This window comes from Sarcophilus harrisii, chromosome 3 (genome assembly GCF_902635505.1).
Source record: "Sarcophilus harrisii chromosome 3, mSarHar1.11, whole genome shotgun sequence".
In the NCBI taxonomy this organism is placed as follows: Eukaryota; Metazoa; Chordata; class Mammalia; order Dasyuromorphia; family Dasyuridae; genus Sarcophilus; species Sarcophilus harrisii.
In genome coordinates, this window is record NC_045428.1 from 319440809 (window position 1) to 319467460 (window position 26652).

At 37.5% G+C, this 26652-nt stretch overlaps 1 protein-coding gene across 7 annotated transcripts; it reads left to right on the forward strand.

The window, feature by feature from the left end:
• The first annotated feature begins 608 nt into the window (after positions 1-608).
• AMMECR1L (AMMECR1 like) lies at positions 609-25672 on the forward strand. Of its 7 annotated transcripts, none has more exons than XM_031959858.1 (10): positions 635-1001; positions 2828-2937; positions 8163-8255; positions 10285-10729; positions 15767-15877; positions 16129-16243; positions 16831-16921; positions 18730-18864; positions 20410-20506; positions 21956-25672. In XM_031959858.1, exons 4-10 carry the CDS (start codon positions 10323-10325, stop codon positions 22065-22067), a joined length of 1068 nt encoding a protein of 355 aa, XP_031815718.1. In that variant the 5' UTR covers positions 635-1001; positions 2828-2937; positions 8163-8255; positions 10285-10322; the 3' UTR covers positions 22068-25672. The 7 variants fall into 7 exon arrangements, with proteins under 7 accessions (XP_031815719.1, XP_031815721.1, XP_031815718.1 ...); XM_031959860.1 differs by having other exon boundaries at positions 18733-18864; XM_031959859.1 differs by lacking the exon at positions 8163-8255 and having other exon boundaries at positions 609-1001.
• Positions 25673-26652: the final 980 nt, after the last annotated feature.

Here is a 26652-nt window from a genome sequence, read left to right on the forward strand (position 1 = left end):
AGGTCCGCTCGCCGGCGCATCCCGGGGGATGGATGTGCAACGCACGTGTTGGGAGCTGGGCTGGGGAACAACCTACTGAAAAAGGCAAACCCTGCATCAGTCCTTGGATTTAGCTGAGACAGCTTACTTTAACCTTCGGCCAGCCCTTAGCTTCCGGGATGCCTCGCCGGCCGTCTCAGCTTTCGAGGGTCCGGTGCCCTGGAGACCCAGGCGCGGACTGTCGAGCGGGACAATGCACCCGCTTCCCATCGCACTGCCCGCAGGCTCACACTACAACTCCCGGGATGTGACTCGCATGGAGCGAACTACAAAGGCCGACATGCGCTGCGTTGTGCTCGCCACTTTGAACGTCGGGAGCTGTAGTCCACACGCTCCACCTTCCGGTGAGCCACCAAACCCCTCCCACTCGTATCTTCCGGGGTCGGTGAGGGGGCGGAGCCTTAATTCCAAAGTAAAACCGTCGCCTTAGCTGGGAAGCAATCGAATAACAACCTCCAACTCCCCGTGTTCACGACTGACCAATAAGGTGGGTCAACTCTAGTCATGTGACTCAAAACGGAGTCGCGCTTTTGTACCTATAATTCCTTCGCGCGAGAGGCGGTGTCTTCTCTATGGTTTCTCTTGGTCTTAAGAGGGTGGATGGGCCTCTGGAGGACTCCGTACATTCTTCCTCCATTACCTCACTGTCTCCGGAAGGCTGCCGGGATATCGGAGGACCCAGTTCTTACCTCGGTTCAGTCCTCCAGCCGCCCAGGGAATCCCTCCAGCAGCTCCTCCTTACCGCCACCGCCGTCGTCGCCGCCTCCGCCTCCGCCTCCTCCTCCTTCTCCTCCCCACTTCCTCCTCCCTTTCCTCCGGCCTGGCCCGGCTCGACGCTCTTCACTCCGACTGGAGGGCCCGCTTCTCTCGGGAGCCCCCACCCAGGCGCATGGCTCCATGAAGCGGGAGGAGGAGGAGGCACAGCGCGAGAAGTCCCGACTGCTCCAGAGACGGGAAAAAAGGTGAGAAACTAGGGGTCGTCGCCGCCGCCCTCCACACCTGGTCGGCGGGCAGGGGAGGGAGGGGACCGGACTTCGAGTCCGGGCAGGCGGAGCGGGGAAGCCGGGGCTGGGGGCCCTGGGCCCTGAGGCCGGGCTTTGAGGGGGGCGCCGCCGGCTGTAGGCCGGAGGACTGGAGGCGGGCTCGTGGCTGAGACGGGCGGGAGGACCCCTGCGGCCCGAGCCCGGTCCGCCGCCCCTGGCCCCCTGCTGCGGGGCTCGGACTGCTTTTCTTTTAAAACCCTTTTCGAAACAGTCTCGGGTTTGTGGAAAGTTTGGCGGTGTCGGGCGCCCCCTGGCGGAACGCGCTGGGCCCGCCCCCCCCCCGCCTCGGCTTCCCCTCCCCCGCCTCGGGATTCCGCCCCCCCTCCATCCCCAGCCTGCCCTGTTGTACCAGCCGACCCTTCCCTTGAGACCCCTGCACTTGAGCCGACTCTGATCCCTTCTCCTTCCAGTTTCACCTTCCTCTTTCTCCACTTTCCCTCTTTCTCCACTTTCCCTCTACCTTTTTTCTCTTCTCCCCCTCTTCCTCCCTTTCTTTCCCTCTTCATTTCTTCTTTCTCTTTACTTAACCCTTCTTCTTCTTCTTCCCCCTTTCCCCCCTGCTTCTTCCCTTTTCCCTCTTCACCCCTTCCTATCTTTCTACATTTTGCCTTTTTCATTTCCCTCCTTCCTCCACCTTCCCTCTTCTTTCCTTACCTCCCTACACTTTCTTGTTCCAACGACCTTTCCTACTTTTCCTTTCTCTTTACATCAGTCCCCTCCTCCTCCTCCTCCTCTTACTTTCCTCCTTCATTTAGGATTGGTTCCCGTGGTGTGCCACTATCTTTACCTGCCACTACTTACTACTCTTTCCCACTATCTTCTGATTTCATGTCCCAAGGATATCTTTCACTTTTGTGACTGTAGACTCTGGTTTCCTCCCCCCAATCATCTTCCTTACTCCTCAGCTTTCCCTCAGCCACAAACCTCCCCTCTAGCTTCTCTGATCCTTCCCATCCTTGTCCTGGTTTGACCTTCTCTTGTCCTAGGCTCCCCTTCTATTTCTCTTACCACACTTCCTCTGGGCCTAACCAACCTCCCCTCTCCCCTTCCTGATTTGTTTTCTTCACTTCTTGTCTAAGCAGAACAGACCTGAAGCCTACCTCCCCAGAGATCCCTTCCCTTCTTAATCCCTCTCCTTTCTCAGCCCCTCACAATATGGGGCCTGGAGTCTTCTGCTCAGCACCCTCACTCTTTTCCTTGGGATTAGCTGTCTCCTAGTCCTTACTTGCCCTAGTCCTAGTAGCCAATAGAGGAGGACTGAAGAGTAGATGACAGAATCAGGAGTAAGAATGTGGAATTCTTAGAGTCTCCAATCACCTTTGCTACAAAGGAAATTAAATGTCTTTTGCCCCTACTAACCTGACCAGTTTTGGTAAGGGACTATCCAGTTCTTTGCTGATTGCTTTTCTAAGGATGTGGAAAATTCTTTGTTCATGAAAATCAGCAACAAGCAAGTATTAACCTGAAGTTAAGGGAATTTTTGATGCACTTTGTATCCTACAGCATTTTGTAAAAAAATTAATCATTACCCCTTACCATCAGGGATAGGGTAGTTCAGGAAATATGACTGTTGCTGCTGTTTTATTATTCTACTAACATTATCTTGGTTTCTGAACGTTTTGAGATGAGGAAAGCCTCTGCAGCTATAGTTTTTCTAGAAATTGCTCTCTTTTCTTACTACTCCAGAGAAATAGGCCTTATTCTCCTTTCTCAGATTTCGTTAATTCACTGCCTTTACATTTTAGGTACAGAAAGCAGGAATGGAACTGGAAAAAGGAAAATTCATTGCAAATACAAAATAGCTCCCCCCTTCTGCTGTAGCTGCCCCTTTGGCCATATACATTTTCTGATTTCAGTGAGTATGACCTTGTACTTACTCAAAATGTGTAGCTGTCTTAGAAATAAAACTTCACAGCCTAGGTGTGCCTATTTAATTCCAGTGAGGTACTGCCTACCTTGAAAACTTCCAATTTTGATCTTTTTTAGTTCCCTAAGGAGTCCCAATAGGATCCCATATTCTTTTTTCTCTTTGATTGTAATCAAAGTCCTCTTATTTTCCATAATCTTCAAAATAATATTAGAAGAGGGCATAGCTTCAACTTTTCCTTTTTATTCTAGGTAGGTTATTATTTGCAGATACTGAGTGAAAATAAAATTCACTATATCTACTATACTAACTAAATCACTGTACTTCCACTGATTTTGACAAGAAATAGCCTCTGGAGTTGGTGTATATAAGTATCAAAGGGAATTTGTAGATCTGTCCAGTAAGTTCAGGCTCTACCTTACCTTCTGGAGCATGTTTGTTTTTTTTTTTTTTTATTTAATAGCCTTTAATTTACAGGATATATACATGGGTAACTTTACAGCATTAACAACTGCCAAACCTCTTGTTCCAATTTTTCACCTCTTACCCCCCCCCCACCCCCTCCCCTAAATGGCAGGATGACCAGTAGATGTTAAATATATTAAAATATAACTTAGATACACAATAAGTATACATGACCAAAACATTATTTTGCTGTACAAAAAGAATCAGACTCTGAATTATTGTACAATTAGCTTGTGAAGGAAATCAAAGATGCAGGTGTGCATAAATATAGGGACTGGGAATTCAATGTAATGGTTTTTAGTCATCTCCCAGAGTTCTTTTTCTGGGTATAGTTAGTTCAGTTCATTACTGCTCCATTAGAAATGATTTGGTTGATCTTGTTGCTGAGGATGGCCTGATCCATCAGGACTAGTCATCATCTAGTATTGTTGTTGAAGTATATAATGATCTCCTGGTCCTGCTCATTTCACTTAGCATCAGTTCGTGTAAGTCTCTCCAGGCCTTTCTGAAATCATCCTGTTGGTCATTTCTTACAGAACAGTAATATTCCATAATTTTCATATACCACAATTTATTCAGCCATTCTCCAACTGATGGACATCCATTCAGTTTCCAGTTTCTAGCCACTACAAAAAGGGCTGCCACAAACATTCGTGCACATACAGGTCCCTTTCCCTTCTTTATAATCTCTTTGGGATATAATCTTCTGGAGCATGTTTGTCTCAGCTTTTGCTGTTATCGTTTTAATGAAATCTAAAATTCACTACAGAATGGAAAATAATTGGCATAGTAAACATAAGCTCCAAAGGTCTAAAATGAAGCTTTATAGCAACTAATTCCATAGGATTTAATAAGAGAACCTTTTCTGTTTTTCACAGAACTCTTACTAGCTTTATAGTTATGCAGATTAGATTTTAGCTTTTTTTTTAAAACAAAATACTAAACCAAGGCTCTGTGAAGTTGTGATTGGTCCATGGTCATGTGTATCAGACCAGGAACTCAAATTTAGGCATCTCTTTCTATATTGAAAGAAGTATTGAACATCTGTATAAATAGGTTTTGGAAAGAAACACTAAATAATGCATTTTATCTGTATATTTGCTTTCTGGGATGACAGGGTTGGAATTATAATTTACAAGCAATTAATGTTCTTGAAGTTGAGCTATCAAAACTATAGAAGCAATCTTTAAGCAGTTATTTGAGGCAAGTATCAGTGGGTTTTTTTCTCTTTTACTGATTTCTATAGGTAGTATAAAATTATTCTTTACCCATAAAAATAGTTATTAAACTTGTGGGCTTTTTGGCTTTCCTTATAACAAAGATTGCCATGTCCTACTCGGCTTTATAGAGTTTAATTAAAACAGATTTCAGGATTTTAAACAGAACTCGTACTTTTCTATCCCCCAAAATTTTTATCCTTTTTATTAGAAGACCAAATGTTCAAAATATTTTGGGCTCTTTTTTTTTTTTTCCCCCCCCTTAATCAAGACTTTGATAGCTCCTTTAATCTAACTTGGGAAATGATCCCATTTAATTCTATATATGGTATAATATTGTATATTATACATTGTATGTTGCATAATAGTTTCTTTACCTGCTTTCTAGCAGACTTCATATTTTCTCTAACAGTGACATACTTATCAAATGAATACCTTTTTAGTCTATTTCTTTGTAATACCAGCTTTTATTAAAGTCATAGGTAAATGAGGATTCCTTCCCACTTTGAGATAACCCATAAGCTACTCAGTTTCCTAACATATACCAAAAAACAAGTGATTTGATTCATCATGAATGTTATTGATGGGAAAAAATGACTGCTACTGACAGAAAATTAAAAGTTCATCAGAAAAGTAATGTCATGTTAGAAATGTGATTTGTTGTGTTATAAAGTGGTCCTTTGTAGAATTTCTGAATATTAAGGCTTTTTCTCCAGAATTTCTGGGAACTAATGTCATGTTAAAAGATCTTGGGGTTTTTTTTTGTTTGTTTTGTTTTGTTTTTTTTTTTACTTATACTGCTGCCTGTAACAAGAAAATGCTATTTTTTTTAACAGGGATGGTGGTCTTCAACTGAGTGAGGAGCTTTACAAATCAAGCATAGTGTCATAGAATGTCAAAATAATAAATCATCTAACCTAATATGAGCCATGAGAGAATGAGCAGAGGACATCTGCTTTTGTCAAGAAAAACCAGCTGATTCAACCCTGTCAATAAATGGGGCTTGTCAATTCTAGGTCATCTTAATTACCTATTAATAATGCAGATTAACCCAAGAATCTCAATCTTATTTGCAGACATAGAATTATTAAGAGTGAAATTAATAGCCTTCACCATAGATCATAGAATCATTGATTTGGAAGTTGACTTTAAGAAGTCATCTCGTCTAACCCCAGAGTTTCTTTTACAACTTTATAAATTGCCATTAAAGACAAATTTACCTATCCAAATGGAATAGGTCTTAATTCTTAACTCTTCTAGCTAACAAATTCAAACTTTTTGGACTGCAGAGAGTTTTAGAAAAAACTAAACTGCATAATTTAAACCACGTAAATTTAACTGAGCAGTCAGCTAAACCAAGAATATTGTAGCTTGATTTATCTGAGTTGGCTGTTTTACTATGAATAATTTTTCAGCCATCTACTTTGCTTTAAGTAGAATTTACACACTTCAGCCATTTTCTGTTAGGGCAAGGATGGATAACCGTAATCCAGATCACCTCCTTGCTTCAATGACAACTAAGCATCACAAAGGGATGAATAGCTTAGTGATAAGGTTGTAGATTTTACCCTCTGGAGGAAAATATCATTTTCCTATGAAGACTCTTAGAAACACAGTTTCCAAGTCAGACAGTTATAAAATGTTTACTATGTGCGAAGCAGTCTTCAGGTGTGAGATTTGCAAAGACACAGTGCTAGCCTAGATTTTCAGGAATATGGAGGGAATACTGTACAACTCTGGGATCTTAAGATATATTGAAAGTCAAACCTTGAGTGCATCTTCTACATGATTGATTAGTTTTGTCTTTGTATTCATTCAGCAGATGTTTATAAAGAGTCTAATACAAGAAAGATATTAGGCACTATGAAAAATGCGGACACATCTTAGGCACTGCCCTCCAGCTCATACAGATGGCAGAGACCTTGTCCATGTAGCTTAGCATGTTTAAGTGGCTTTACTATTTTTTAAATCTTTGATCACAAATCATGACAGCATGAACAACTGATGAATTCTTCCCCCTAAAAAAGGAAGTAACAGTCACTTATAAGTGTATGTATCATTGAGAAAGCAGAATCTCCAAGATCTATTATTTTTAAGTTTGAGGACCTTGTAATCTGCTTGGTACATTGGGAAAGTGGTAACAAGCAAGAGTCATCATAATTGTAATAGAAATTGTAATAGCACAGCTAATGGGAAAATAGGGAATTTAATCCTGGGGGAATTTTGTTTTCTGTAGGATTGAATGAAGTTTGATGCTGCTTAGATGAATGGGAAGACGAGACCAATCTTAATTGTACTAGATGCAGTGATGCCTATTATTTCTTCATTGATAAGGACATTCTCTTTGATTTGGACATACCATAGGAAAATGATCCACTATGTTCATTTTGGGCTTTTTAATAAAGCTCTGAGGCTTTGTAAAAAAAAAAAAAAAAAAGTTACCATATAATTGAATGTTTGCTTTTGTTGACTAAATTTCGGTTTAAAGTCACAAAGTATCAATCTACAAGGATTGATCTCATTGATGTACTATAATTTTTATGAAACAGCATCTTACAACTTCTGTTTCTCATGGATGGAACAGTGATTTTAAATTACCCAGTTTAGAATACTTGAGAGAATTGTAAACTACTGGTGTTTTCCCCCAGGATGTTAGAGAATAGAGAAAACAAATTCACTCATAATTTTGGAAGAAGAGGATTGTGCCGTTGAATAATATATCTATTTTTATCTAAGTCAGACAGATGGGCAGTCTGTCATGGTAGTATGCTGTTACTCAGATTAAGTTCTACTATCAAGTACCTAGCATTTATTTGGTCATTGTGTGGTAGTCCTGAGGGTTATCTATAGCCTTACCTGTCTGTAGAGATGGCTCTTTGGAAGCAGAGTTGCAGTAATTATTTACCTTCAAAAGTTTGGTTTTTGGCATATGTGAAGATAAAAAGTCAAATACTATAACCTTTTAGAAAAGCTTTAATTATGAGGGTCATGCTGGCAGGTAGAAGATTGATATTGTAAAATGATTGCAAATACATGTTTTGACACAGAAACATTTTCAACTTTGCCTTAGTTGACTAGTGAGGTTATTGAACTAGATTAGTGATTTTCCAAGAAATGCCTAGGATTAGCAAAAGCAGATCTTCTTATCTTTCTATATAAGGGTTTCAGTAGGAGATAGGGCCAACATCAAATTGAAAATAAGTCAGAATGTGATCATTTTGTATGAGACTAGTGAAAATGAGCACATTTGAGATACCTAATTGTGTGCTAAGTATAGGCTGATCCTTCTCCCAGTCTCATGTAATTTCAGACCTGATCTAGATTTGGAATTCTTCTCTCTTACTTGGTTCTGAAGAATTTCAGTAAAGTTACAGGTCTTCTCTTAGCTGGGTTTTTAGCTTAAGAATATAGCAACCATGTGTAAAATTGAATTACAATATGGAAGAGGAAAATTTTTTTCTTTGTACGGTTCAACCTTCGTCTCTTCTAAGCTAAAAAACCCTCTAAGGGGCTTTTTTTTGCTTCTCTCAGGGCAGGGGACCTAAATGCAGGGCCACCTAAGGACACTGATGGCTCCACTCAGATTCCAGCCCTCTACAGATAATACTGCTTCATCACTCTACGGTTTGTAGTTAATACATTTCCCCATAAGCATTGACTAATTATTCCCTACCCTTACTTGTCCTTAATAAATAACTTTAAAAATAATGCATAGGCAAGAATGCCAGTAGTTTTCATCCTAATACCAATATGATAGTAGCAGAATGAATTTCTAAATATGTTATCTTATAGTTAAGATGATGACTAGCTTTTGATTTGCCTCCCTCCCCCCTTTTTTAAAAAGCTTCCACCTATAATGGCAAAATCTGCCACTAAAATTGTTCTTACTTGAATTCAGCATTGTTAACAGGTGCTGTGTTAGGATTTAGCTAATAGGGACTTTAAAATTATTTAGCTTTTGAAATCTATTTTAAATGTTATCTTAATAGCATCTTAAGAGATGTCTAGTTTTCATTAGCATTTAGCTTTGTTCTGCATATCTTGAATATAGTGAAAGCTGAAATGAGTGTTTCCCTCCCTTATGACTGGTCAGAGTCCCTAGGGAACTATTAAATTTGTAGAGAGCTTCAGTATCTCCTATAGAGAGTGTCAGCTGAAGTTTAACTCAGAGCTTAATAACTAATAGCAAATGACTCAGAACTCTTATAGGTGGAATAGAATTGAGAGTTCTAGGTTGTTGTTTATGAAGACAACTTTGCCACTAAGCTAGCTGTTATGACTTTGGCCAAGTCATCATCTTGCTAAACCTCCATTTCGTTATGGACTGGCTATCTAAGGTTCTTTCTAGTTCTAACATTATATAATTCTAGTACTAAGTTTTAAATTGTCCCAGAGTAGTTTCTATTATTATCCTTATGACTAAAAGTACAGTAGATTTTGCTGCCAGATTGTTAGTTCGCATTTTCCTTCTCATTGTCATTAAATAGTAATTAAGTGCCCCCTTGCAGTTCTCGCTAACTTGTTTTTTGTTTGTCTAAATAGATTTTGTATTCTTTGACTGATTTTCCCTTTCTGTGAAATGAACAAAGTGTGAGCTGTATCCTGGTTGTCTGGTCATATTGATCACCTTTTTATATTTTTATATTACTGGTCCTGGTTTGTCAGGTTGTACATTTTTTAAAAAATAGTTTATTTTGCAGCTACACTAAGCAATGCATAGAACTTGAAGAGGGTTCAAAAGAAAACTAAAGATCATTTAAAAGTTGGAAAAGCAGCCCTATAAGGGAGGAAAGGTGAAAGTAGTGTTATTTAATTTAGAGATTGTTGAATGTTGATTAATGATGGTCTTTTAGTTTATTTTGAATTCTTGCAAAACCTGGTAGTGTATAGGACAGTAACTGGGTGAAAAGAGTGCTAAAGTAGGACTTAAGACCTGAATTCAAATTTTGTGTCTGCTGCTTAATAACCATGTAATCTTGAATAAGTCGCCTCCCTTTCTGAATGTCATCTTCCTGATTTCTAAAATTAGATTGGACTAGGTGGCTTCTCAAGTTGTTTCCAACTCTAAAGCTTTAATCTTATATTTTCTTTAGTTCATATTATCTGTACTGAGAACACGTAGCAAGGAGATTAAAGTCAAATGAGGAAGAACTTCCTGAAAGTGTTATTAAATGTTGGAATGGGATGCCAAAGAATCTTATGGCATAAAAAGAGTAATCGTGTTTAATTCTGAAAATGAGAGGAATAAACTTGAAGGGGGAGGGGAGACCAATTGTAATAAACCATTTCACCTTGAGATCTTAGGTTTCAACCCATTTGGCAGTGCTGCACCCCACTTCTGTTAATAATTCAGTTTACAGCGATGAGGAGGGAGTTGGCAATTCACACTATTAAGAGTACATAAATACATGTGCATATACCCTATGAGGACCATAAGACTTGGAGAAAATTAAGAATAATCATTAGGAAATGGTTAGGTATCCCTTGAGTTAGGTGGTATCTCAGAATTTTCTCTAGCCCCATGGATATTTGATTTTTTTCTGTCTATACAAGTTATAATTCTTGAATGAGAAATAAGATTTTTAGTTTCACACCTTAGTGGGGTTTTTTTTTCCATTCAGCCTAATTCTTCACTTTCCCCCTATTTTGATAGGGTTCTGCAGCATTCCAGACCTCAAGCACTGAATCAGGATGGGAAAAAGACGCTGTGTTCCTCCACTAGAGCCCAAGTTGGCAGCAGGCTGTTGTGGGGTAAAGAAGCCCAAATTATCAGGAAGTGGAACACACAGTCACGGGAACCAGTCAACAACTGTACCTGGCTCTAGTTCAGGTCCTCTTCAGAACCACCAGCATGTGGATGGGAGCAATGGAAGGGAGAATGTGTCTGACTTAACTCTGGGGCCTGGAAATTCCCCAATTACTCGAATGAATCCCACTTCGGGAGCTCTGAGCCCACTTTCCCGGCCCAATGGAACTGCCAATACCACCAAGAATTTGGTGGTGACAGCGGAAATGTGCTGCTACTGCTTCGATGTCCTCTATTGTCACCTCTATGGCTTCCCCCAGCCACGACTTCCTAGATTCACCAATGACCCCTAGTGAGTAAACCCATGTGTGGGCAATGAAGATACAATTGCCCAGCAGGCATGCTGTCACCTTTCTGGGTTATTCTGGGAGGGTGTGGCCTTTGTGTCATTAAAAAGCTTAAATAATATGAGAGCTGGGTAAGTAAGAATAAAACAATGAGAAATTTTTTTTTTTTTTTTTTTTTTTAGAAACAAGGGGAAAACTGTATTCATTTTTTTGTGAGGCACCTATGCTTAAGTTACTTGTGCAGGATTACACAGCTAGTGATTGTCAAACGTCCGAAGCCATATCTAAACCCAGATCCTCCTGACTCCAGGATTACTGCTCTTTCCACTGTATACTCTAACTGCCCCCTCCCCAAAAGAAATTTAACAGAAAACAGAAAACAAACAGAAAAAAATTAACAGAAAAAAAGAATCAAGACCTAAGCACTCCAGTCAATACAATAATTGACCAAAATTCTATAAAACCAATGAAAACACCTGCTGATAGAAAGGTGGTGGACTCATGCTGAAAAAAAAAAAAAAAAAGACATTTCAAACAATGAGAAATTAAAGTCAGAATGATTATATTAGACCATTTACTGGATTTAGCAGTGGATGGGATGTCGGTTTGCATTTTGTGGATAAAATTATGATCTAGGAATCAAGAGGAGGTTTTTTTCTTGCCCCTTCTGCTAGTTCACATTCTTTTAGGTAGGTAAGTTATTCTGTCCAGTTTGTTCACTTAGAGGACAATGTTATCTAGGGTCTAACTCCTTGGATTTATAAGGGGAGAGGCAAGGATTCAAAAGGAGACCAAAAATAATTACTTTGTCTTTTTTTTGTGTACAGTATGGAAGCCAAACAGGAAAGAGGGTCTGTGTTTAATATTAAAAAGTTTTGACCTGAAGCTGGTGATTTGTACTTAACCGTCTCAAGTGCAAAATTTGAATTATTCTGTGGTAGCTTTTCAAGATTTTTATCTCCTTGAGGATTTAAAACTTTTCTTAGGGACAAATATAAATGACCTTTAAAATGCTGGCACTTTAGTTTCTTTTCCCTATGGCTCATATGAAACTTTCATTTTAAAATGTCTCTAGATTACTGATAATATTTATAAGATTGACCAAAGGATATAGAGTTTTATGACCTACTGTTCCTGCCTTTAGAACCCTAATAGTCTTAAGTTGGTAAAATAACTAGGTGTGCCCATCCAAGTTACGTTACTGTAGAAAACTTGTCTTATAGTACATAAGTCAGTCCAAACAAATAGGATAATTCTAAAAATTTATAGTTGGGATGCCTGACTGAATTGAAAGAGTTAAAGTTTCAAAGAGGAAATGGAAATTGAATAGGACCTTGCAGGATAAATAGTTGTTAGGATCATAGTCTCTTATAATAGGAAGGAATCGTCAAGATTCTCAAGTTTATATCTTCCCACTTGTAAAATATTTCCTTATGCCATCCAGTGGATAGAACATCCTGCCTTTGCTTGAGCTCTCTTTGCTCTCTGACGCAGTCTTTTTCATCATTAGATAGCTCTGAATTGGATAAATGGGGAAAGAGGAGGAAGATATAGGCAAAGCAAGATGGGAATTAACATGATACATTTGGTTCTTGAGAAAATACCAGTCTGTGTATATGATAGGTTTGTGGTGGATAAAGGATTATTGAGTTGGAAAGGTAGATTATGACAAGATTTTAAAGGCTCTTAGATGGTTTACTCAGAAGTATGGATTTTATTGTGGAGGCATTAAGCAAGAACTGGAGATTTTTGATAGGAAAAAGACAAAAGTGCTTTTTGTTTGTTTAAAGAAAATTGATCTGACACCCCAGCAGAATTTGAGGACAGACCTTGCAAGACAAAATCATAATAGTTATATAAAATGACACTCAGAATTTTAAAGTTCAAATAAAGGATGTTTTTTTTGGTTGTTTTATAGTATTTTTGTTTTAACTACTTCTGATTTACATTTTAATCTAGTTGAAGTTGCCCTCAGGAGTGAGATTTTTTTCCAATAGTGTTTTTATTTTTCCAAATACATGTAAAGAAAGTTTTCAACATTCATTTTTGTAGAACTGTGTGTTCTAAATTTTTCTCTCTCCTTCCCTTACCCTTCCCAAGATAGCAAGCAATTTGATAATAGGTTAAATATATGGGATCGATTTAAGCATATTTCTATATTTGTCAAGTTGTACAAGAACACTAAGACCACAAGAGGGAGGGGACCATGAAAAAGAAAAACAAAAAGGTAAAAATACTATGCTTTAATCCACTATCAATCGCCATAGTTCTCTCTGAATGTGATTGGCATTTTCTATCTCAAGTCTTTTGGAATTGCCTTAAATCACTGCACTATTGAGAAGAGTCAAGTCTATCACAGTTGATCATTACATAATCTTGTTATTGTGTACAATGTTTTCTTGGTTCTACTCACTTCACTTAGCATCAGTTCATGTAGATAGATGTTTCCCAGGCTTTTTTGAATAAAGTCTTTTAAATGATGACTGTACCTTAACTATTCATTCTCTGTGAAGTAGATTTCCATGGGGTTTCATAGTTGTTGATCTTTTCTTGAGAATATTTAATCATATATCCATTTGTGACTTTGATTCCAATATTAGAAAGAATATAAGAGAAGACATGGAAAAAGGAATTGGTTATTACAGCTGGTAAAATTATATATTTTAATTTTATTTTAATTTTAGCTTTTAATGTTACTAAAGTCAGTTGTTGCTGTCCTTTGTACTTGAAGAGAACCAAAATAACGTGATGTCAGGGTCAGTGTGTATTTTGTCTGACTGGCTGATTAGACCAGTATAAACTCAGACAGTTCTACCACAGGTTGAGCGATAGTCTGGTAAAAGCAATCTGTAGCTTTTATATACCCAAGAGAGACAATAACATCTCCAGAATAAACCACTGATGAGAACATAAGAAAAATAGTATGATCTCTCAGTAAAGAAATACAATCTCTGAATGTAAGAATGCAGCATTCACTGGTTATTTTACCATAGATTTTTTTGTTTTGTGTGTGTGTGTGGTTTTTTTTGTTGTTGTTTTTTAAGATTTTGGGATTGAACAAGGCAATAAAGTGAAGGGGATATTTTAAGTGTTGAAACACAAAGAAGTAGTACTTTTTTAAAAAAAATCTAAATAAGATTATAAAATACCTAATGAAAATAACCTCTTCCTAATACTATATGCGTTTCTAAGGACAGCCACAATTTTTTTCCTATATCAGCTTTTCCATTTCAAAAAATTAGGAACTTAAAGAAACCTCAGAAATCATCTAACCAACTCTCATTTTATAAATGGAAGCCAGAGAGATTATCTAAATTTTTTGATCACAAATAATAAGTTGCAAAGCCTGAACTTGGACCTATGTGCCCTGATGAAGTGTTCTTTTTCACTGTTTATAAACAATATCCCTTATAAAATTAAAAGGATAGGGAAAGTAAGAGGGATGAATACTTTAGGAATTTGATGTAGTGTTTTGTTTTTAGAGTAAAATTAGTTAGGTTAGCTGAACAAATTTATATTATTACATATGATAGAGGTTATAAATTGAAGAGATTATTATCATCATATATAAAAAAGGGTAAAGGATCACCTAGGAAGCTTGTTTTAGTTGATTCCCCATCTAAATGCAAATATAAGCTACTTTATAAAGAGAACAAGGAATGGGAGGAAAGCAGTGAATGTGCTGGCATGTAGTAGAGATTTGAAAAAAGCAAGTAACTCCTTAAAAATAACTTGAGAACCAGTGGAAACAGTGTTTCCCCTCCTTCTTCAAATGTGAAAAGGAAGGATACATTTTATATTCTGCATTTAGAAGAGCCAAGAATCAGCTAAACAAAACCTGTGCTGTGGATGCACAGAAGAAATTCTTTTTTAAAGGGGAAAAAAACCTTAAGCTGCACGTGTAATAGTATTACATTTTCTAACATCTAGTATTATAACTACATGATTTGTGAAGTTCTTTTAAGTATTGTATTAAAGAAATGAGGAAGTGTTACATGAAAGGTGGAAGGGTTATCAAATTGAAGTGGGAAAAGTTCACTATTGGTTAGAACAAGGACTCTGAACTAGGATCCAAGCCTTCCTGTTCTAGAGAGAATTAAGAGAAATAGACATAAATAACTTTCAGCATAATTTTCTTTGTAACCCTATGTATTACAAGCATCTGAAAGTTTTAATGGGAGGTCCATAGGGTCACTAGACTGGCCATGAAGTCTAATTCTATGACACCAAAAAGGTTAGAAGGTTCTCTAATTAGAATTTTTAAAAAATACTCAAAGTATTTCCAAAAAATGTCTTGGGTGAACAGAAGGAAGGTATAGCATGCAGAGTGTTAAGGATTTTAGATAGTCCTTAGAATTAGCTACTCCTGGGGATCCAGATGAGAGTATACATTTTGTCTACCTTAGTAATCCATGATGTTGGCTTGAAAAATAAAAAACTATGTCCATTGGTAATACTTTCATGAGAAGTTCAGGTGTGTTCTCTGAAAGCTTAAGTAATAGGAAAAAGTAGCCAACACTTATAGTCTGAGACGTGTCTTTGGAAAACTTTTTGGGTGATCTAGAGGGAAAAAAAGTTTTAATAGAGGAATAAAGTGACCTGGCAGATAGTGAATGTAATTTCCCAAGTTGATTGAAAGAAATGGAGTGAATGGCTCATGTTAAAATAATTAAAGGAAAAGATAAAGAATGAATTGGAAGGAAAGGATGGTAAAAATGAGCTAGGATAAGATGAAAAACTAAAATAAAAATAGAATGGGAAATATAGGAATCTGGTGCAAAAGAAGAACATGGTATCATAGAAACCTTCGCAGATCATCTATGCAACTATGTGGGATTCTTTATAACCAGGAAAATCTAAAACTTTGGGAAAAAGATGTACAGGAGAAAATATATACTTCCTAAAATAGTCATTTAAGCAGTCAACAATTTAGAAAATCATTTTGGTAGCAATAATAGAAACTGAAAAGAACAAATCCAGAAGGTTTAGTTGTTACATGTTACTAATTTGAGTCTGGAGAATGTTTTATTTTGCTTTTTTAGCCCACTCTTTGTGACATGGAAGACGGGGAGAGACAAACGGCTTCGTGGCTGCATTGGAACCTTCTCAGCCATGAATCTTCATTCAGGACTCAGGGAATACACATTAACCAGGTAATAACACCAGAATTAGAGAATTGCAATAAAAAATAAAGCAATCCATTTTTTAGCATGAAGTAAATAAAGATTTAAATCTGATTCAGATTTAAAGAAAATGGAATGAAATCAAAATATGAACAAGCAATAACAAAGTTGCTTTCATACATATTCAGGATAGGGGCTTTTGTGATCCTGGGATACTTAATCCAAAATTGCCTCATTTTAGTTTTTTTTTTGTATGTTTGTGATTGAATGTCTTTTCACAGTGCACTTAAGGACAGCCGATTTCCCCCCCTGACCCGCGAGGAGCTGCCTAAACTTTTCTGCTCTGTCTCCCTCCTTACTAACTTTGAGGATGCCAGTGATTACCTGGACTGGGAGGTGAGAACAGCTGCATTTGGAACTGCATCTCTCGTTACATGTGGGTTCGGGTTAGTACATGGTAATGTGTCTCCTTCGTTAAGAGAGTATAGGAATGTTAACTGAGATGGGAAAAATGAGTGGAGAAAGTGACATAAAAATACTAAGAATAAGAAAAGTATAATGATGTATTTTTCTTGTTCCTTCCCCATTCCATTTTATAAGTTCCCAGGTCAAAGATTCTCCTGAATGAGCTTAATAATAATCTTGAATTTAATAGTAGAAATATCAGCATGATTAGTAAATGTTTAAAATGAGATAAATTATCCAGAATTAGATCAGTTAATTGAGGAACTTATCTCTGTCATTCTTACCCATAGACAAAAAGGGATAAATAGCTTCTCTAAACTTCTTCCTTTCTCTTGCCTTCTAACCCAGAATCTGAAACTAGAATTTTTTTTTCCCTCCTGAGCAATCTTTCCCAATAGCTTAGTTCATGCTAATTTTAGAAATCAGTGTCAGGTTATATGTGGATAATGAATGAACTAACATAGCAATCAGACCATGTAAATATCATTCATTTGCCCATTTTTTTTCCCCCCATACAGGTAGGGGTACATGGGATTCGAATTGAGTTCATCAACGAAAAAGGTGTTAAAAGAACAGCCACATATTTACCTGAGGTCGCTAAGGAACAAGGTAAGCTTAGAGAAGCCTACAGTTTGTTAGGGATGCACTTAAAGCCTTTGGAGAATAATTTCTTTATACTAAATTCCTATAGAACCTGAAGAAACATAACATAGTATTGCATGTAAAGTATTTTAGGTACAGAATAATAATTATGTTATTTTCAGGTTATTTACCCTGTAGATTTCATACCATGTTGTAGGTCATAACCAGTGGCCATATTTTATATTGCTTACTATTTTTTAGAAACTTGGTATAAGCCACCTCAGACATTCTTGGTTTCTGTGTAATTTCAATCATCTTTGAAGAAAATTCAAACTTTACTTCTTTCCCTATGATAAATTTGAGATGGCAAAAGATGAGATCCTTAGGCATACTATACCTGTTCCTATCACACTATGATTTCTGAACAAATAACACAAATGGAGTTCATATGTATGTGTGTGCGTATATGCTTACACATACATGTTGTGATAGGTTCAGTGTTTGCCAGTCTCTGTGCGATATGCCAGTGAATTTTTTTAGTGTGCTCCTGGTAAGGAAGATTTTTTTACCATCTGACCATCTATAGACCAATTTTACACAAAAGTTTTCTCAACCAAAGACATTTTACAACACTATTAATGCTATGTAACATTCTACATTAATACATTATTACAAAGTAGTCTGTACTAGATTGGTAGTTTATGCATTTGTACTATACCCCCATTGTGTTAGGTACATACACGCTCCAAATATCTTTTGTCCTCTTTACTAATAAGTATGACCATTCCAACGCTCTACTTTTTGACCACAGATTGGCAAAATTGAATGGAAATGGTTGTTGTATGCAGAAACACCAAAGATATCTTTGAGATATATCAGTCCATCAACAAGCATTTATTTATTCGTATGCCATTTGATTTCTTAAGAATTGAGGATAAAGGCAAAATAAAGCCGTTTCTTCTTTCAAGGAGATAATATGTACATCTCTAAATAGACAACAGGATAAAGCATTTAGGGAGAAAGATGAACTCACAGTTGGCAGGACCAGGCAATGCATTATGGAGGGATGGTACTTCATCTATTTCTTGAAAGAAAAAGAAAATGAGAGTTAGAGATGTAAGAGTGGAAAGTATAAAAACACAAATTTAACATTGTATGATATTGGAAATAGAAATTGAAACTAAGTTATTTTTTTCCTAAAGGCAATAGGGAGCCTCTAGAGTTTGGGTAAGGGAGTGCTATGATCAGTCTTGTGTATAAAGTCTTGTGTATTCCCTGGTGGCTGTGTGAAGGATGGTTTGGATTGGGGGACTAGAAGTAGAGAAACCAATTAGGTTTTTTTAGTAGTCCAAATGAGAGTTAATCAGGTGGTGGCTATATGTGAGGGGAGAAAGGGTATGAATGTAGGGGTAAGAAATATCAATATTTTGGTAATTAATTGCATATGTGGGGTGAGGGAAAATCGTAAAGAAATAAAAAAGGTCAGTAGAGGAAGGACCTTCTGGACAAAGATTGGAAGTCCTGTTTTAGATATATTGAATTTGAGATGTCTAGGATATTGAGTTTGAAGTGTCTAATAATGATGCAGGTTGGAAGCTCAGGAGAAATTCAAACTGAAACTAGATCTAGGAGCATCTGCATAGAGGTAATAATTAACCCTTTGAACTGATGTGGTTGAAAGTGTGAAGAGAGAAAAGTGATTCCAGCATATAGCCTTGCATCAAAGATACTCAAAGATAGATGTATGTCATAACTTAGTGCTGAGATATACTTCATTCAGTATGTGGTGGTGGTTTGTTTGAGAGAACTTACAACAAACTCTTTCCATTTTCTAGCAGATAAGGGACAAATAATCCCTTTGAACAAGTGCTTGCTCCATTCTAGTCCAGTAATGGCCTCAGTTGTAGTGAAAGAACTTGATTGTGCTTGTTCTTATTGGAGATTGCAAACACTTTTGTACTGCCATCAAGGTAACAATTACCCTTTAGCTTCCCATCTCCTCTCAAAATATCCTAGTCATAATTTTAAAAATATATATTTAAATTCTCAAAAAGAATCAATGAATGGTTGTTGATATACATGAATGATCTTTTTTCCAAATACAAAACATTATCACCTGCCTAGTCCTTTAGAATCCCTGAATTAGGAAAGCAATTTCCAGCAATGTATTTATTTAATTTAATAAATTTATATTATAACCAAAAAACATTGGATTATCCATAAAGAATTCTTATCATTTTGTCTTAGATCATTCTTGATCAAAAATTTCCCACTTCAACTTTTACACTAACCAGATACAAAAACAACTATGTATTTGAAGAACCAAGTAGTGTTGTTCAAGTTTTTATAATACAGTATAAACATAAGTTCAAGCAAATGATACCGGTTTTTCCTAAATAAACATTTATGAAACTTGCTTTATTTAAATATTCTCAAAAAAGGAAGTTTGCTTGTTCATTTTGTATTATGCAATATTTTTTTTTTGGGTGGGATTAACTTTTGAGGTTTAAACCTAGAAAAGAAAAATGTTTATGATTATTGAAAAACTTGTCAGTGAAATAAATGAGGGAATATCAATTGCCATGTCAATTTGTATTTCAGTTGTGCTTGAATTTATTTTATGATTCAGAATATGGATTTGGCACAGAACCAAGCTTTACATTTTAGTGAGTTCCTTGAGATCCAAGTGTAGTCCAGTGCTATTGAGCAAATGATTTTTAATAATGAGGTTGGGAGGAATGTTTGAGATATATTCATTAAAGTACTATAGCCATTTCTGAAAGCCTATTGGGAAAATTAAATATGCTTTTGGCATAGCAACTTATGGGGGAGTTGCTAAGTTTTTATTTGATTGGCTTTTGATCCATTATAACACATACCAAAAAGCCCTTGCTTTCCTAAATTATTGCAAGAGCACAGTTCCTTTATCTTTACTAAATAAACTTTGAACAACAATAGTCTTCAGCAATAATTAGGAACCACTGTGGCTGCCAAAATGGTTTATCTTTGAACTCTTAAGTTGAAAGAAGAGGCTTTATGTAGATAAAATGAATGCAGAAACTTGAGCTTATCTTCCCACATTACAGTGTGATACCACTGCCACTAGTCCACCAGGCCAGGCTAAGTTGGGACATTTTTAATATACTGTAGGTGACTGAACTCGGGTGTCCTCTGGCAGAAATGGGTTATGAGTCAATGCAGCAGGAACAGGGAGCCTGGGGAAACGCATTATGGAACACATGGGGTTACTATTTCACAGACGCTGCGGTTTCTTCATGGATTCTAGGAGAGTCAGACACATACACAGGGTATGTGCAGGCAAGTGCATAGGTGTGTGACCATGCATGTCATCTCTTGATCTTTTATATTTCCCTTATTTCTGTGTATGCATATTGTTCAGTCTGATGTTAGATTTTTTCTTCTCTAGAATCCCATTTCTCTTTTTGAACAGTTAATGGCATTTCATTTTGAACATTTGTTTCAATGCTAAAAACTTTGTGACCTCTCTTCCTCAGATTGGGATCAGATCCAGACGATAGACTCCTTGCTCAGGAAAGGCGGCTTTAAGGCTCCAATTACCAATGAATTTAGAAAAACAATTAAACTCACCAGGTAAGCCATTACCTTAGTGTTCTTATCATTATAATTAAATTGTAAGTTAACTTTTATTAGTAAAGGGGAGAATAATGCCTTCTCCAGTAACCGATCAGGGAAGAAGAAGTCTGGGAGAGCACACCAAAAAGTGGCAATAAAGAATATACTTGATAGTTGTATTGCATATCTATGCTCACACAGGAATTATAGTGATATATAGCTTCATGTGAGCATGTGATAAATGGTCTTATCAGACATATGAGGGGAAAAAGAAAATTTAAAAATGGTAATTCGTTGATTGAAATATTTTGATTCCATTTTCACCAGAGAAAATCCACTTAGAATGATACATGGAAAGCCCGATGGCATTCCACTAGGTTGTCACATAACTCTTTGAAAAGAACTAGCCCAAATTGGTTTGGATAATTGCCAATTATGAGCCTCCAATCTCTATAAAATATACTGCTAGTGGAATTGGAAGAGCTGAGAGTCTTAGCTTCTGGGGACCTTGGTTACCCCATCTGTAAAATTGTTGATAATCATATTTGCCACCTACTAACCTCACAGGTCCGATTGGAGGATAACCTAGTGTTTATGAAGTGCTTTTGGACTCCAAAGAAGGGCACTCTTCAAATACAAAGCATTATTATTATTATAATTTATTTGAACAGCCATATCCCTGTCAAAATTCAGGAATAATCACCTTGCAGTGGAGAAGTGATTACAGTGAGAAAGAGATGGCTATGGGTAAGGAATATCACACCTAGCTCCTGTGGTCTGTAGTAGGCTCCATAGGTTTGTAACACCCCATGCTTTACATCTTGATTCATGGCTCTTTTTAAGAGCAAATCTAAAATGCTCTAGATTCTGATGGCACTGTTAACGTATTCATCTAGAAAAAGAGAACCTTCCTATAGCCCAAAGATCTTTTTGCCTGCTTCTTCATAATGTGGCCTGAAATTAGGTTTCTTTACTACATTTAGTAGTAAATAACTTGACTATTGTCCTGAAAGTTTGAGGTATACATTGTTCTTGCATTTTTGTCAAAACTATCATAACGTTCTCTGTAGAGAGAGAATAGACAGAGAGAACACCCAAATTGGGACATTTGGTGCAACCATTTCAAAAGTATACCACCATTTTATTATTACCACTGGAATTCTTCATCCAGATTGCATTAGCAGATTGCTGCAATGCATCCTGATGATAAATGTCAATAATATTTAAAGGTGAGGTGTTCATAAAAGACAGGCTCAGGTATGGATTGTAAGTGTGCTTTTTCATCCTGTTCATTTGTAATAATCAAACATTGTTTTTTGTGCTGTCTTTCATCCTTTGTAAATGAGGTTGCTTTTGTTCCTTCATCTTATTCTTTCAATTAGAGCACATATTTTACTTTTTCCCTAATAAATAATACCACAAAACTAATGTTGTATGTTTCTGATCCCCTTTCCTGTTTCCTCACAGGTACCGCAGCGAGAAAGTGACAATCAGTTATGCAGAGTATATTGCTTCTCGTCAACCTTGTTTCCAGAATGGCACTCTTCATGCCCCGCCCCTCTACAATCATTACTCCTGACACGCGGCTGCATGACCAGTCCCATCCCCCTGTGGCCGCCAGTGGCTACGACATCATTGGAGCAGACGCCTCCTCTTCCTGGTCCAGTTACTTCTATTACTGCACCATTTTATGATGCTAGCTTCCGTTGCCGAGTCTGCCTTCCAGCTGATAGGGGGGATTGCACTGAGTGAAACAGAACTTCAGGGGCCCAAGCCTTATCTCAGCCATTCCTCACAATGGGGTTCAGTTGGATTGGGGCTCCTCCACGACTAGGAATTACTGTGTGAGGTGCAGAAGACCCTTAGGCATGCAAGCGCCACTTCAAATTGCTGTATTGTGTGTCAGCCACACACTGGAAGCTGGAATTGTTGATTTATGAAAGCTCCCCCCTCTTCCTTTCTTTTCTCCTTCCCACCTCCCTTTACCTACCCCAGTATCAAGTAGGAGCGTTCCCCTGGCAGTCTGGGCAACGGAGTCCAACAAGAAACATTTTTAGGTTATTTTAAATTCCTTTTTTTAAACCTCTGGTTTGGTGTGTACTAAGAGTTGATTACAGCTCCCAGGCATCACAGGCGGACATCATGTTAGGGTTAAATTGTTGGGCACCATGAGTCCTTTCAGGCTCCTGTACAGAGACCATTCAAATATACGAAAGCCCTTTGGATGGCACATTGCAGATCTCACCATTGCTAACTAAACCCTGAACGTTTTAACTCTCATCCCACCGTCAGTTGGATTTCCTGGCACTCTTCTTGCATTGAGTTTACTGGTGTTAAAGAGTGCTTTATGGTATAGCCTGCTCTTGAATGGATTGGAGATGCCTGAAGAAGGGCAGAATACCATTACTGAGTGTGTATGTGAACATAGAGATGTTCGTATCTTGCCAAGAAAGCTCTTCTTTACCACTAGGCTACCTCACCCATACATTGGTAGCAGTGCCTAGAGCTGGATCTAGGGTGTTAAAAAGCTATGTTGATGTTTAAACACACAGTTGGGTCAGGAATTTTACAGGAACAGAGTATTCAAATGAATCCAGTGTCTCAAGGCAGTTTTAATTTCAGGCAAGCTTCCTAGGGGACCTTTAAGCAGGGCCAGTTCCATGTGTGGATCTTTTAGAGGGAAGACTCACTGTTTTAATCTGTTGTAGGTCTATAGAGCAAAGGATTGTAGTTTAACTGGCAAGTTGCTGATCTTGCCTAACATCTTGGGAGTTGCCAACCCACCAGGGCAAAATGAAGACGAGATCATTTTATTCCAGACCATTTAGACTTTCACGTGCACTCATATTTCTCTTTCCCATTTTTGCTGATTTCCAAACGTCTGCTAGTAAAGTTCCTCCTTCCACCTATTCTTCACTGGCTCATTCAGTGATGTCACTGTGCAGTGTTCATACATATGACTTGTGAACTTGAAAGAAACATTGGAATAAGGCATCGCAAAATGACTACAGAAGAGGAGGCCAGATGGATGAAAGGATTCTTATTATTATACACTGATTACCAGCAACAGTGGTTAAAGGACTTTGAGATGAAGTGCATGACCTGACCCAGTGGATACAGTATTTGAATGAATATATTTTTTAAAGTTTAAGTGTGATAATGGTGTGGCTTTTTGAAACTGGCTAACAGTTAAGTCAATGTTCCTGTGAGTTTTCTTCTAATATGTAAAGAGGGAAATCTAAGAAACCACATGCATGCTCTTCTTGGCATTGCTGTCCTTCAAGTTTCTTGGAAATGTTTGCAGTTTTGTGTGTCAACATTATGCTCTGCTGTTCTTGAGGATACATGTTGTGTAAGGGAAAGGTGGGAGTTACATCAGGATTTCTGTGCAATATCACCCCAGACTTAACTTTGTGCTGGGTATTTCTCATGTATCACCACTTTTCCCTTGCAATGTTACTGAAAAAGCTTTGGAAGATGAAGGGATTGTTTCATGATTTCCTGCTGCTGAGAATAAATCAGTCTCGTTACAAACTAGAGTGATAGTAGTTACTCTTAGGTGCCATGGACTGATGTAGAGGGGTGGTTCAGCTCTGGGCAAACTATCCACCTCTAAACTGTACAACAGTATTGATACATAGGGCTACACTCATTACTGTTTAAATGTTCTATGTTAGAATTTGTCTTTAATTTCTAAAGAGTTTAAAAAAAAAAAAAGCAAAAAAATTGGTGCTAAACTTTCACCCCTGAGCACGCTCAGTGAGACTGGTCATGCAAGCATACAGTGCCATGCTATTCAAGCCTATTTTTCTTTTTTAAATGTTGCCCTGTTCTGTGTCTTTCTCCTGTGTATGATGTGTTTTTTTATTTTATTCAGGGGAGGGTGGGGGGGAGGGTAGCTACCATTTAAAAATAGCAAACTGAGAAAATAATACTGCAAAATATAAAATAAAAATTCCAGTACTGGGGGACTAGCTTGATAACTGCAGCAAGCAAACTGAAGTGTGGGCTCCATGTCTTTGGAATGAAGAAGCCTTACTCCATTTACACCCCCTCTCACATTTACACCTAGTTTTGAAGTGGAAATGCTGGTATGCCTCTTGGTAAGGTATGGGCAATAATGAATGGACCAAGGAAACCTGATCTGCCCACTAGGGAGTGGGCATAGTATCTGTCCTAAATGTGGTCTAGTGAGGAAGTAATTTAGATGTGTGCTGGTCAAGGTCAACTCAGAAAAATGCACAGCGGGTGGTTCTCAGGAAATAATCCTATGTCTGGATCATTATATGGCAGCTTTGCTTAGGGAGATGACAACTCCAGACTGAAACTTAACTGCCTTCCACTTGCCTGACAAACAGTGATAAAGATGGCTAAATTGATGTGGCAATTGGTAGGATTAAAGATTAAATTTCCTATTTCTGCATAGTGTCTCATTTTGTCCCTGCTCTGCTGGACAAATACTGTTTCTAAGGAACCAGCTTCAGAGTTTGCTGGTTTGATTTGGAGTTTGTTTCATCCCTAGCTGTGAGTGCCTTTTGGTCTGGAAAATTTTGATTGTCTCATGATAACCACAGCTAGGAAGTTATCTCTGTAATTATGACTTGTCCTTGTTCTACATTAACTAAAATAATGTCTTTGATCACTGGAGTTTTGTCAGTGTTGGGATGTTTCCACTGTGAGGTTCTTAAAACTTATTCACTTCATAATGTTAAAGCAGCCATTGTTAGTAGAGGCCTTTTCAATTTGAAAGGTGTATAGTAAAAACATGAATATTTTATTGTTTATAAGAAAAATTGTCTGTAAAAAAAAAAATCCTGGATGTTCATTTAACTTTTGCACAGGAACAGTTATTTTTCATGACACATTAACATCTACAATTTTCAATGACAATTGTCTTTCTGTTGGTTTTCTAGAACTTTATTGTTCATTTTTTGTTCATTTCATTTCCCTAAAGCAAGAGACCTCGTATGACCTTCAGTGCAGAGATGTCAGACCAATTCTTTGTATTACACTTGGTTGCCTCCTAGCTATATAACTTCTGAGTGTAAATCATTGAACTCTATCCTCTAATGAAGTATTGTAGAGAATAAATCATAATGGGTAAAGATTTTTCTTTGTACCGTCTCATCTTTATACCATGTGCCTTGAACTATTTGGAGTAATAAAATTTTTTTCTTCTTACAACAGCTAAGCAATATTTGCCTACATATTGGTCAGATAGCAGATCTTGTTAGCAAAGAGTCCCTTCGCCGTCTTCCTTATATTCAGTTGTCATTCTGTTGCTCGTTTGCAAGCTAATTATCCCTATCTGGGCCCAGTTAACCACATAGAAGATACTCTGAGATCGAGTTCATAGAAGAAAGAGTGGGCTATAGCTAGAAATTGGATGGGACAAATGTGGGGGGAATATATTGCATTAGGGAATGGGGCAAAGAATAGCATGAGCATGGCATGTGAGAGAAACAGTGGGAAATGAATTTGATTAGTTAAATGAGAAGAGGTACAAGCATTTTGACAGTCTATATAAAAGGCAATGAGTTAAGTTGTTATAGTCATTTAAGTGGTTTTCACTAATGAAATTAGTCATGATTCTCCATGGCTTGAAGTTCAAATTGTGAATTCAGTGGTCAGCCACCTCTTTTTTTTTTTTTTGTGAAACCTTGATAGAAACTAGGTTTATTAAATGTCTAGATATTTAGCTACTATATATATACTATATATTACTAGATCCTAGTAAGGAACCAGGGAAAGAGTAAATCATTTTTGGAAATGAAGACTAAAACAACAAAGAAGGATTTGGGGCATGTTTGATTCCCCTTTCCTATAATGATCTGAGACTTGGACTCCTCCAAAGCTCATGACTCCAATAAGGAATGCACAAACATATCTCCCCTTTGTAGTCAGAGTGCACATCAGTAATATTAAATTTTATAGCATCTTGAGATTTGTAAACTATAGCTTAAAGTGTCTAACAGTATTAGTACAATACATTTATTTTATGGATAGAGAGCTGAGAAGATTATGATGAACAAAATTGATAAATTTCTGAGGCAGGACTTGAAGCCAGGTCTGACTCCCAGTTGAGTATTCTATTCATCAAACCACACTGTCTCCAGATAAAGAGTTTACTCTGCCTATATTATACAATGTCAACTGGCTCTAAT

Excerpts from the sequence above, each read along its gene's own strand:
- AMMECR1L (XM_031959859.1), top strand. The coding sequence starts at position 10,323 with ATGGGAAAAAGACGCTGTGTTCCTCCACTAGAGCCCAAGTTGGCAGCA. Across the intron at positions 16,244-16,830 it reads GTGATTACCTGGACTGGGAG|GTAGGGGTACATGGGATTCG; the intron begins GTGAGAACAGCT and ends CCCCCCATACAG. Across the intron at positions 20,507-21,955 it reads AAAACAATTAAACTCACCAG|GTACCGCAGCGAGAAAGTGA; the intron begins GTAAGCCATTAC and ends GTTTCCTCACAG.